Below are 13700 nucleotides of genomic sequence, written 5' to 3'. Positions count from 1 at the left end.
AAGATAGTGCACTACTTTTGACCATGGCCCATAGGGCTCTGGTCAAAAGTAGTGCACTATATAGGAAATAGGGTGCTATTTGGGATGCAACCAGATGTGAGAGACAGCCAAGACCAGGCAGTAGGAGCCAGTTATAGCCTGAACACAAACCCTCTTCTACGCTACGACCCATACATCTGTCTCATCTGTGCCAGTCCACAGAACCATAGCATTTATTGCATTGTAAGTAAGTGGGCTCATTCTCATTCGCACCCAGTGTGTAATACGGCGTGCCCAGGCCCAGTGGTAGAGGTGTATGTGTGCTGCAGTGTCTTGTTTCATTAGGGGGTCAGCCTGATTACACGTGTGTAGCGAGGATGAGAGGTGGTTATGGAAGTGGCCTGGTTATCACATGGGGGAGGGCCTTACACTCTATTAACCCTAGGATGCATATTAAACATGACGCCCCAAGAATGCATATGCCGGGTCAAAATGACGCGATAATGTAATATCTGTGTTTTATTTATATGGGTCTAAAATATTATCAATTTTGTGGAACATCATTATTTTGAGTGATGATTTGGACCTTTCAATCATTATTTTATTGTTTGAAATGTTTTTAGTCGCTCTTCAACAGTTTGATACACATTTCAATGATAACATATTATGAAAATTCAGAAACGACTATTGAAAATATTAACATATTTTTCTTACAATCAATCATACAATCAAAGTTTCACATTCAACATTTTAGTGTGAAGAACAAAATAAAATCACCTTAAGCATATTTTATAATATTTCAAAAAATGTATTTTAAAATCCAAAGTTCATCATCAATATAAACGACAACACTAACAATTGTGAATTTAGAAAACATAAACACTAAAAGGAACAAAGTGTGCGTGTGTGTGTGTCATGCTTACTTATGCTGTCTTAGTCCATGCATTTGTTACAAACCACAAGCATGTGACTGTGCTCTTTGCAGACGGGTGTGTTGAACTGAGAACACCAGCAGCTGACTATTCTATCCTTTGTGCTTGGTCAGAGCTGGCACCCTCTTCCTCTTCTGGCCCTGGCTGCTCTGAGTGGCGGTGGCATGGCTCTCTTTCATCACCCCACATCTTTCCATTTCCTCAGTTCGTCTGTGGAGATGGGAGAACCTTCCAGAAGGACAACCATCTCTGCAGCACTCCAACAATCAGGCCTTTATGGTAGAGTGGCCAGACGGAAGCCACTCCTCAGTAAAAGGCACATGACAGCCGGATATCCTCATATCTTCCGACCGACATGGTGGCCTTATACATTGGATTCTGCAGTGCATCCAAAAATAGCATCACCAGTCAGGATTTGGCTTTGTGTCATTCAAGGTAGGGTTTGGCCATGGGTCTTGGAAGTCAGTTCCTCTTTGCGCATATGGGTGTGTGTGTTGGCTTGGAGAGGGGAAACCGAGACCTTTCCTGATCTTGGGGAAGGGGAAGAAAGCAATCTTGAGAAACCTCTAGGTAACCAACACCCTAAAGTAAACACACACACATTTTAAATACTTTATTTGAATCCACCAATCAAATTTACAAAAAAAGGGTCCAAAATGTCAAAGGTCCCTGTATTTATGGCACTCAAGGGTACAGAAAGCACTTCCTTCTCCAAACACACATACATACACAACTAACCAAGACCATTGTGTCCTTTTGACCCAAACCCTATCCTCCGCATTGCTTCCATCCCCAACTTTTAAGTTTAATAGGCTCCTGGCCTGGGGCAACAAATGCAACATACAGTCCTTGTGAAGCAGTTGTCCTTGTTCCGATGACTCAGTTGGTTGGTTGGAGCATGGTTCTTGCACCACCAGGCTTGTGGGTTTGATTCCAGCATAAGACTAAAAGTGACCACTATATAACCATATTATCATTGTGATGTCAAGAGGTTGTCTACTTCCAATGTAAACAGGATGCTCATGTGGGAGCCCCACCCACCCACTCTTCCCACTGTGTCCATGTCACTAGGTGGGGAGGGAAAGCTAGCCACCAGGTCAAACCAACACCCAGGCAGACAGAGGCTGTTTTAGGCCCACTGTTATCATTAGGGCTTCCTACTGCACCACTCCATATTGTTCCCCTTTTAAAAGTTTGTTCCTGTTTTGGTCCATCGTCATCCAGGCACATATAGAGGAGGTTTATCACTGTCACTGAATCAGAGTGTGTGAGGATGGGGGTTGTGTGTGTGGGAGAGAAAGTGTTCCAACAAAGCCCTAAATATAGTGAGATTGCCAGTGTGACGTATTGAGGCTAAAAGCTGGTGAATAATTTGTCTATTCCAACAATTTCTCATCCGACTTGCAAACTCAATTATGAAAATGAACTGGGTTGTACTGTAGAGGTCTGAGCTCTATCATAGCTTCTCACTTCTGACCTGTAGCCCCCAGCTAGTCAGCTACTGCAACACCACCACTGTATTGTACCTTACCATATTCTCAGTATTTAACCAGGCAGATGTCCATTTGCAAAATAGGTTATTGATTTGATTTCAGCGTGAAAATGAGGCCAAAGCAAGCATGGAGCAAAGGTCACTGCAGAGTAATGATACTGATCACAGTAGCTCATATTAAAATGTAGCCCTTTGCCCTGGGCTCAGAGTCTGTTTTTCAGAACATGAGCACTTCGTCAGTTAATTAATTTTTCAACCCTGATCTTTGACAATATCAAGCCTACTTCACAGTATCATGAACTACAAAGAAACCAGCACAATAACCGCTACAGTTGCTTTAGGACCAAACTGAATGCACCAGATACATATTGTAGCTAAGAAGGGTGTACATATAGACCTGACCAATGTTCTACCAACTGAGCTACACAGGGCTCATGTGTCTGAAGGTACAAACTCTGCAATCCCGGCAGGCCCAGAGAGCAAATCAAGTGCACTATAGGCCTTCCGCTGGCCAATCGGATGGCTCAGACGACCGTGTCTGCAGTAACGTAGCAGCCATTAAAGAAAGCTACAGCAAAGTTGATACCGTGAGATTTCAAAACGTTTAAAAACCAAGACTAGAGAGAGACTGTCAACAAATACAGCAAAGAGATGAGTTCATGTTTAAGTTCTCACTCAGCACTGTCAACACTTTGTATTCAACACTTTTATAAGACATAAAATGGGCGTTCTTCCTATTTCCACTCAGCGCTACAAGCACTGCTGCAGTAATGAATGAGTAGGAAATTATATCTATAGGCTTGCGTTGTTGTTATTAGCGGCTTGTTTTTAAATTTTTTATATTGAGGAATATTTCACTTTCTCTGTTAATGAGGCAGAAGTAATGCAGTGCGACTCGAGTGTTGCCATCAGCTGGAAGAGGGTTTCCCTTTTTGGTCAGTGTCCCTTTTTGGTCAGTGTCAGTAGAGGAAAGGGGGAGCGGAGGGATGTTGAGAGGCGGACCCTCAGTCTGCTGTTCTCTCCCTCCGCTGAGACTGACCATCAGACCTGCAGGCACCATCAGCACAGTAAAATAAAAATAAAAAGCAAATTATTTAAATGTATGCTCAGTGAGCTGTGCCTCACAAGTAATACGACAACGGATCTATTACCGGTGTGATCATATAGCCTACATCAATTTGTTTTATATAATTTTAAAAAATGGCCATAACAACAATGCATTTATTGGCGAAGCAATTCAAGCAAAGCCAATTTGCAGTGATAATGTATTGGGGCTATAGCTTACTGCACAAACCTCATTGCTACAGTACTGTTTTTAATTGGTTAATGTTGCATATGCTTACGTTTTTTAAGTCATGTTAAAAGAAAATCTGAGCGGTAGCTCTCGGCTTGCATTTTGACTCAAAGTGATCTTGACTCAGGAAAGGTTAGTGACCATTGTTCTAGAGTTTTCCCTGTTAACACTATCAACGTTTCCCTTTACTGTGGCAATTGTGATCGAATCAATGCAATATTAGCCACATTCAATGCAACATACAAAACAAACTATGCAAGAGATTTAGTTGTAGTCAGAACGCATCGGAGTAGGATTCTATTGCATTGACACGCACTACTCAGCCCGTACTTTACACAGACCGGTGTGGCATAAACTATCAGAGCTGTAGTAGGCCTATATGCAAATAGACCATTGGCATATATGGATCTGTGCCATTTACTTTGAACTGGACTGTGTTTACAGCATGAGCGGTCGTGTGTAGATGCGTTTGTTTTGAGATCAAAGTGAGAGCTGCATATTCATATTCATATCCTTTGCTAGTTAGTGATTTATTAGCCCATTTATAGATCATTTTTAGTCAGCAATAGGGGAGTGTTTTCTTCGTACAAAAGCACAAAACGTGTACATTTCTAGACATCTTTGAAAAGAGAGTCAAGTAAAGAGCTTTTTTTTGTCTTAAAGGGGCAGTGTTGTATTTTTGAGACAGGCTTGAATATGCTAAGTAGCCAATAGGTAGAGGGTAGCATAATTTGTCTGATTCCCTGTAATAATGGTAACCTCCTTGTCTGAAGGTTAATGTCAAGCCCTGCATGTTTTTTTTTTCAAAAGTCTCATGGAATGTAGGCCTACATTGAACACCACACATTGGCTGTTACTGTAGGCTGAATGATAGAACAGCTATTTCTATGTTAAAATGTTATGGGATGCATTTTCTCCATTGTTTTTGATGGTAGGCCACGCTGGTAGGCTTACATAATGATCAAATAGCCCCATTAGCCTATATGGCCACTGTTAAAACTGCAACTTATAGTGGGTACAGCCTCAGTGTTCACAGTAAACGCGCGCTGGAAGTTGCACAGAATTGTCACAATGTTCACGTTTGTGCTCAGCACACCTGAAATTTGTTCAGTTGCGATTTTATTTTGAGGGAACATTGGTCCTGACCGGGGCTTGAACCTGGCACCTTGTGACTGTCAACCCTACACCTTAGCCATTACGCCAAGAGAGCCAAACCTTTTGACTAGGTCGCTAGGTTGTAAGCTCACTACAATATAGTAGGTAACTCTAGTTGGGGGAGTTTTAAAGCGATGCTAAAAGTGTTAGCCCTGGGCCATGTGTCGTACAGCTCTCTCCTTTGTTAGTCTAACAGTCAGCATGTAAGAGACCTGAGTTGAATTATTCAAAGCTGTAAGAGCTTGTCCTGGTACTTAGTACTTACCCCATAGTTATAGCCCACCAGCTTTCTCTTTATCCCTCTCTGGGAGTGGATGGGAGAGATGGAGTAGTTTACAGTGGGTTACAGTACTATGTGAGATATACAGGTAACTGACAAAATAAAGTAAACCCCAACATAAAGTGTCTTAATAGGGTGTTGGGCCACCACGAGCCAGAACAGCTTCAATGCACCTTGGCATAGATTCTACAAGTGTCTGAAACTATATTGGAGCGATGGACAACATTCTTCCACAAGATATTCCATCATTTGGTGTTTTGTTGATGGTTATGGAAAACGCTGTCTCAGGCGCCGCTCCAGAATCTCCCATAAGGGTTCAATTTTGTTGAGATCTGGTGACTGAGACGGCCAAGGCATATGGTTTACATCGTTATCATGCTGATCAAACTATTCAGTGACCACTCATACCCTCTGGATGGGGACATTGTCATGCTATGGGAGCATAGCCATGGTAGCCAAAGGAATGGCCTTCCCCCGCATTTTTATACATGACCCTAAGCATGATGGCATGTTAATTGCTTAATTAACTCAGGAACCACAACTGTGTGGATGCACCTGCTTTCAATATACTTTGTATACCTCATTTACTCAAGTGTTTCCATTATTTTAGCAGCTACCTGTATCTCTCTGACCTGGGGTTGTGTCCTGTCCACATATGTACTTACCCTACCCTACTATACTACCGGCAGCAGTTCCCTCTCCCTCATAAACCCAGTGTGGAGTGGATGGGGGAGATGTAGAGGACAGGAGTGATTTACTGTGGTTTACAGTAATATGTAAGTCATTTTCTATGGCCTGGGGTCGTGTCCAGTCCACATCTGTTCTACATCATCTACATAGCGTCTTGGCCTAGCACACATGGTGGAGACCTTAATAATAAAAGACAAAAACAAGTGTACAGGTAGGCATAGATACTGTACAGAGACAGACAGACAGATAGATAGACGTAGAAGACGGATGGATGGATGGATGGATGGATGGATGGATGGATGGATGGATGGATGGATAGATAGATAGATAGATAGATAGATAGATAGATAGGAAAAGACAGAGAGGCACATGCAAGTAGAGAAGAATGTGAGACAGAGCGAGAGAGAGGGAGTTGGCAGGCCAGTTTGGGGACGTGTTGCAAGACCGAGAGCAGGTGGATGTTTTGGACAGACGGAGAGACAGAAAAGACAGATGGGCAGACTGATTGACAGAACAACTTGATAAACAAGCCGTTTGGCAGGGTGCTGGCAGGGTAACGGAGAGAACGAGGGAACACGTCACAGGGGAGATTAACAGATGGATGGATGGATGAAGGGCATAAAGAATGATAGAACAAATTAGTATTGAATTAGAGGAGAGCACCTGGCATCATCCGATCTATAATCAGACTATTTTACTGTTGTGTTGAATTCTATGCTAAAAGCTATTCAGCGCTGTATGCTAACAGAGTGGGGCATCAGACAGAGTCTTTGTGCTGACTGTGACTGTTTAGCGCTAATGCTAACACAGCATTGATTTGACTGGGTGCTGAGCGCTAGGCTGCTACGCTATTTAACTATTCATATCTCTTTGTTGACAATATACTGTATGTACTGTATGTAAATAAACAAAATGGTTATTATTATTTGCTTTATAGCTTTACATTATTACTATGTCACTTGATTAGCTTTGGGCTAATAGATACTCTAGATACTGAGCCAGTACACAAGTCTCTGTGCTACTGGCCCTTTGTTGAGTTAGCTGGATGCTAACTCTCGCTCCTTCTCCTCTGTGTGTTGAGTTAGCTGGATGCTAACTATGCTAATTCTCTCTCCCTCTCCCTGTGTGTGTTCCAGGAAAGCCCCACAGCATCGAGAGCTCTGAGCGCGTGCAACTGTCAGGGACATATAACGTCCGCAAAGGGAAACTCCAGCTGCCAGTCAACCGCTGGACCAGACGGCAGGTGATCCTGTGTGGCACCTGCCTCATTGTCTCCTCCGTCAAAGACAGCCACACGGGCAAGATGCACATCCTGCCCCTCATCGGAGGAAAGGTACAGTAAAACACAGGACTGCTGTTACTGACACTATAGAAATGGAATGACTAGAATAGACATTCCCATTCAAGTCAATGTTCTGTGACTGTTGGACCGGCAGCCATATTGAGTGTACTTATGCCAGGAAGTAAAATCACGAAGTTCATTCTAATTATATGACACCAATGTGGCATCCACAAACCTTCCTTTACTGTTACATCACCAGCTTTCCATTTCCATTTGTCTTCATTCTTGACTCCGTCTCATCAGTGTGTCTTCATAGAGATAAATCAACAGTCAATATCAAATCAAATCAACAGTCTTGGTGAAGGGCCAATAAGCCATCGTTGCAAATCCATGTTTAATCTTCCAACATCTTATTTCATATCTGCTTTCCCCACATCAAGTACTCTATACCCTAAATGGATTTTCGGCCTTTATTCACTTTGTCCTCCAATTTAAAAGTCTTATCGTGGTTCTGCCTAGTTCAGGCTGGATCCTCACGAATACATTTTCTGGCATGGGATTTCACATTCAAATCTAATCAAATTGTATTTGCCACATGCGCCGAATACAACAGGTGTAGACATTACAGTGAAATGCTTACTTACAAGCCCTTAACCAACAATGCAGTTTTTTAAGAAAAAAAATAAAAGTGTTAAGTAAAAAATAGCAAATAATTAAAGAGCAGCAGTAAAATAAAATAACAGTAGGGAGGCTATATACAGGATGTACCGGTACAGAGTCAATATGCAGGGGCACTCCCAAAAAGGGAGTTAGGGAACGGAGCCTTTGGTTAATGACTGTTGTGGCTTTATGGCTGTGTATCGGCAGCAGGGAAAGACAGACAGGCCCATTGAATAAGCCGTAAGGGCCCTCCTGAAAGGATATTTCTATATGCCTACCTCATACTATAGCTAGCTATACAAAGGACTGTGACTCCCAACATCCCACCACACCCACAGCTCAAACATCATGTCATGCGTGTCAAGACACGACCTCTAGATCTCTAGATTCCCATTCATCTCCGCAGCGTGCGTGCATGTGTGTATGTGTGTGCACAAGTCATGCTTGCAAGCATGTTCATAACTGTATGTGCATGCATGTTCGTGTATGTCTATGTTTACGCAGCCTAAGGCCATTTAATATGAACATCTGAACCTTGTAGCTCGTGCTGATGACATCACTAAATTGAACCATGATCTGTAACGTGGAAGCCATTTAAAAACAAGGACTGTCTTGTGTACTGAAAAAGTCCCTGGATGCTGTATGTGTTATTTTTTCCTATAGGTATGTGTGGTTTATGTATGCAATCGATATTTGTTCAGTCAATTATCTTGTTTGTCTGACCGTGGAGGTGCGTGTGTTGTCGTTGTCGTGTCTAATTGGCGATTTGTTTTCCAAGAATGGTTATGAAAATGTCTGTTTATCTTGAATGTGTGACTTACCCTGGAGGTGTGAACTGAAGGTGTGTGTTTGTTAATTCTGTCTCTTGGCCTAACGGTGTGTGTGTGTGTGTGTGTGTGCAGGTGGAGGAGGTGAAGAAGCACAGCCACTGCCTGGCGTTCAGCTCAGCAGGGCCCCAGAGCCAGACCTACTACGTCAGCTTTGACAGCTTCACCGAACACCTGCGCTGGCACCGACACGCAGCCAAGGTACGTCCGTGTGTATTTGTGTGTGTGCAGAGGAGTACAGTTCGGAGTGGAACAATAGCTCTCTCTCTCTATCTTTCTCTTTCTCTCTCACTCTCTCACTCACACAAACGCTCACTCTCCTCTGATCTCTCATCCAAACTGAAGTAGGCCAAAGCCAGGAAACCTATTTAATAAATATTATCAGGGACGAGCGTGTCATGGAAGCCCAGGGGAACACTCAGAATAGAACCTAGGACTGGGAGGAGGAGGAAGAGTGGCACGAGCAGTAGGCAAGGACTGGAGAGTAGCTAGTTAACCGTGTTCAGTAAGGGAAGTATTGTAAAGTACAGTAGTAAGGAAAGTATAGTGGAACTGGAGAGTATAGGACAGAGAATGTAGCAGTAAGGATAGTAAAGGAGAGCAGTGTTTCCCATCTGCAGTCCTCGAGTGACCCCATCAGTACACATTTTTATTGAAGCCCCGGACAAACACACCTGATTCAACTTTTCAACTAATCATCAGGCCCTCAATGAGTTGAATCAGGTGTGTTTGTCTGGGGCTACAAGGTGTGCTGTTGGGGGTACTTGAGGACTGGAGTTGGGAAACACTTTGGTAGAGGGTATAATAAGGAGAGTATAGTGGAACTGGAGAGTACAGTAGAGAGTATAGGAAGGAGAGGATAGTGGAACTGGAGAGTACAGTAGAGAGTATAGTAGTAAGGAGAGTATAGTAAGGAGAGTATAGTGGAACTGGAGAGTACAGTAGAGAGTATAGGAAGGAGAGGATAGTGGAACTGGAGAGTACAGTAGAGAGTATAGGAAGGAGAGGATAGTGGAACTGGACTAAGTGTTCAGTTTGTGTAGGACTGGCCAGGATATGCTATGACAGATAACAGTAGATATACAGTAAATATACAGTAGATAACATGAGGAGGCCTGTTATGTCCTGTCTCACTCACGGTTGACTTCCTGCCTTTCTAATCTTAAGACACTTGACCTGACACACACACACACACACCCGCGCACACACACACACAATCCCCCCCCCCCCCCCCCCCCCAGTCACACACACAACCCAGCGGAGTCCAGATAATAATGTTTGACACCAGGTTTCCCCTTTCTCTCCCCTCCCCCGGTGGGTCAGATGGTGTCCCAGAGGATCAACTCTGTGGACCTGTCCTGCTGCAGTCTGGAGCAGCTGCCTCCCAACCTCTTCTACAGCCAGGACCTCACCCACCTCAACCTGAAACACAACTTCCTCCCCACAGACCATCGTCTACACCAGCTACAGAGGTAGGTGGTACGATCCAAGGGAATTGGGCACTCAGGGCTGGGCAGGAATGATATGGGATGGGATGGGTCTCAAGAAGGGGTAGGGTGGGGTGGGCTTGTCCTGGTTAAGTTGCTCTGCCTGGACAGATCTGAGCATGGCATGGTTTGGCTTGGTTAAGTTGGCTTAGTAAAGAGTTGGACTGGGTCACAATTAAGGTAGGGCTGGAGCTGGGTTGGGCTAGACTAGACTGAACAAGCCTAGATTGGAGTGGACTTGGCAGAATAGTGCTAGGCAGTGTCAGTGGCCTTTGGTTGGGCAGACTTGAGCTGCTTAGGACCGGGCCTAGCGGAACTGGCAAGGGTAAGGCTGGCCTGAGCTGGGATGGTCAAACAGACTGAGTTGGGCAGGACAGCAGGACAGGACAGGGCCTAGTTGAGTTGGCCTGTCTGTCCAGGTCTGAGTGAATGGAGTCTAGTAGGGTAGCCCAGACCTGTCTGCCTCTGCAGGGAGGCTTTTAATATGGCCTGGCTCCCTCACTCTCCCTCTCAGTACTGCTCAGTGGGCACCATCTGGCCCCAGATTAAAGCACACAGCCAAGATGTACTGGACACTGTGTGTGTGTGTGTGTGTGTGTGTGTGTGTGTGTGTGTGTGCGCGTGCGCGTGCGCGTGCGCGTGTCCAGTACACACTGCCTGTCTTAGGAAGCTAGCCAGAAGATGATTTTTCATTTAACTGCACGTGCAAGTGTGTATGTATATTTGTATCCTTGTACTCTATGATGATAGAGAGACCGAGGACTAGAGTGGGGGATTGTATGTGTGCGTGAGAGAGAATATTGAGTTGCGTGTGTGAGAGAGACAGACAGAGCGTGTGTGAGACAGAGAGGGTGGTTGAAGGCAGGCTGCAGAATTGGGGCATGCAGAATCTTCAAACAGTGGGTTGCTGTTTGATCACTGCAGATTAGAGTAGTGTGTGCATGTGCCCGTCTGATCCTGCCTGAATATGTGCCAGGACTGTCAACATTATACGAGGCTCTGGCAAATCATAATTATCTGCCATTTCATATTCTATATCCTGGCTAATGCAGGGGATAATTCGAATTTAAAAGACGGACATGACAGATGAAAAGCTGCTAGTTTGGAGATAAAAGGATATGATGTGATATGGAGGTTGTTTATGTATGAGGGTTTAATTGCTACAGAGCATCCCTGCTGGGCATCAGACTCACACAATGTACTAATGAGTATGACCTACATTAGTAGGGTCACTTGTATTTACAGTTTTTCTCAATTGCTAAAACACAATTTCTGAAACCTTGCTCCATTTCCTGAAAACATTAAACACAAAACCTCATCTTCAAGCACTATTTACAAAACCTCTGACTCCTTTTGCAAAATGAAACATTCGCCTCAAAACAGTTTTACCTGTGTTCAAAATCAAACACTGCTCTCAAATCATAAACAAAGTGATCAAAATGATATACACTCTCAAGCAGTCATTAAACAATACACCGAAAAATTGAAAACACATTGTTCAAAACTTAGTTCTCAGGGAGAAGTACATTTTTAATCTCAAAACAAATTTCATATTTTTCCGTCATTGTCTTTTGATGAACGAAAACATGTTCTATCATAGTAGCTCAAAATTTATCAGAAATTACTACTCTGCTTTGCTCTTTGCAATTTAGTTTTTTGTTCTTCCTCCTCCTTGTACCCCTATTTTTACAGTACTGTACCCTGCATCTCACAAACTTGTCCTTTGTCTCTGTGATACTGTAATTATTGTTCTTTGTTGATATGAACCTGCAACCAGTCAAAATCTATTGAGCAGTCAGTACTGTTAACAAATGGAAAGCACAATGTTCAGGGCCATACAATTTGTCCATTGTACAGTATACAGCCTACAATGCACTGTACTACAGTATACAATACTAAAAGGGACAAAAATCTAAGGAGTAAACATGTGATCAATGTGCTTCTTCTTGTCTTTGGGCTGGGTCAGGCCAGAGCACTTTGTCGACATCACAAGCAATATTGTCCCTCCTGAGGCAACGGGGGAAGAAGCCTCTTGTAGCTCAGTTGGTAGAGCATGGCGCTTGCAACGCCATGGTTGTGGGTTTGATTCCCGCGGGGGGCCAGTATAAAAAATGTATGCACTCACTAACTGTAAGTCGCTCTGGATAAGAGCGTCTGCTAAATGACTAAAATGTAAATGTAGATGTATGCAGCCCTGACATGATTCCTCACCTATATCACCACAGGCTAAATCCATGGCTTGCAGCATATTTATTCTGGTGTAGGGTTGTCTATCATACACTTTCCATCTCCAAGAGGAGAAAAACTCCTCAATCGGATTCAGGAAAGGCGAGTATGGAGGGAGGTACAAGTTCATAAACTGCCCATTGATGTTAAACCATTCCCTTACCTGAGCAGCTCGGTGGAAACTGACATTGTCCCACACTATCACATAGGTGGGAATGGGATTCTCATTTAGCTCTTGACCCTGCTGCTCTTGAACCTGCTGCTCAAATAAAATATCTCTTAGATTGGCAATAAATCTTAGAAGGTGCTGGGTGTTATTTGGCCCGAGTGTAACATTGTGATGTAGAACACCATGGTTGCTGATAGCAGCACAGATTGTGACATTGCCACCTCGTTGACCAGGGACTTCAACAATGGCCCGCTGTCCAAACTCATGGGGTCTGTCCAAGGATTCCAAGTCAAATATTGTCTGTGTAGAAATACAATAAACTGTATGTAGGATTTTGTAAGTCGTACAGAGACAGTGCTATACTGTAGAGTACAATTAGGCCTACTGTATGCACTTCTAATTCACATACATTGTATGTACTGAAGAGTAATGTCATTCACATAGTATGTATTAGTACTGTAGACAATCTGTATTACAGTAAATGTTTCTGAATGTACACTTACTTGCACATACTGAGCTCGCAGTTCTTTCACCCTTGGTGAGTTGTGCTCAAAAGGTACTCTGTATACTTGTTTCATTCGTATCCTGTTACGATGGAGGACACCGTCAATTGTGGAAATGCTCACACTGTCGATTCCCTGGAAGTGTGTGTTGTCTTGTATCACTCGTTCCTGGATTTCTCTGAGTCGTATTGCATTATCTTGAAGGACCATGCCAACTATAACGGCCTCTTGCTCCCGAGTGAATATAGCTGTCCTTCCACCTGCATGTGGCAGCCTTGCAATTCTACAAAAGGTAGTTGTGCAGTTACAAAACATATTTATGCAGTACAATACATACAGTGATTAACTTTACAAATGTCTATTGAAACAGCTGCATATAGTGTGGTACAGTAAATTTGCAATTACAAAAATACAGTAGTATACTGTACCTGTTCTCTTCTCTGAATGTCCTTACTATGGTGGACACAGAAAATCGGCTCAAATTGGGTTGCACTCTAAGTCCTGCTTCCCTCATTGTCAGTCCATGGACAAGAACATGGTCTATGACTGTTGCTCGAATTTCATCAGATATTTCCACTCTTTGTCTTCCTCTTCCTCTTCGTCCTCCTCTTCCTCTTTCTTGCCCTCCTCCTCGTCGCCAACCTCGCATACGCACTCGTCCTTGTGCTCTCACATAGTTTATTTTATCCATTCTCAGACTTTCTCCTTCCCACCTTCAACAACC

General features: G+C 43.5%; 1 protein-coding gene across 1 annotated transcript in view; it reads left to right on the top strand.

Moving 5' to 3' along the window:
• Window positions 1-13700, top strand: part of LOC311147212 (PH domain leucine-rich repeat protein phosphatase 1-like) — an 87952-nt gene that overhangs the window by 41906 nt on the left and 32346 nt on the right. The window contains exons 2-4 of the mRNA XM_084183852.1: window positions 6959-7155; window positions 8667-8792; window positions 9915-10063. Of these exons, the coding sequence (XP_084039978.1) occupies window positions 6959-7155; window positions 8667-8792; window positions 9915-10063 (472 nt within the window). The remainder of the gene's footprint in view (window positions 1-6958; window positions 7156-8666; window positions 8793-9914; window positions 10064-13700) is intronic.

This window comes from Coregonus lavaretus (assembly GCF_964263955.1).
Source record: "Coregonus lavaretus genome assembly, chromosome: 19".
NCBI classification, from domain to species: domain Eukaryota; kingdom Metazoa; phylum Chordata; class Actinopteri; order Salmoniformes; family Salmonidae; genus Coregonus; species Coregonus lavaretus.
Note: the sequence above shows the minus strand (reverse complement) of the source record. Positions and strands in the feature narration are given on the sequence as shown.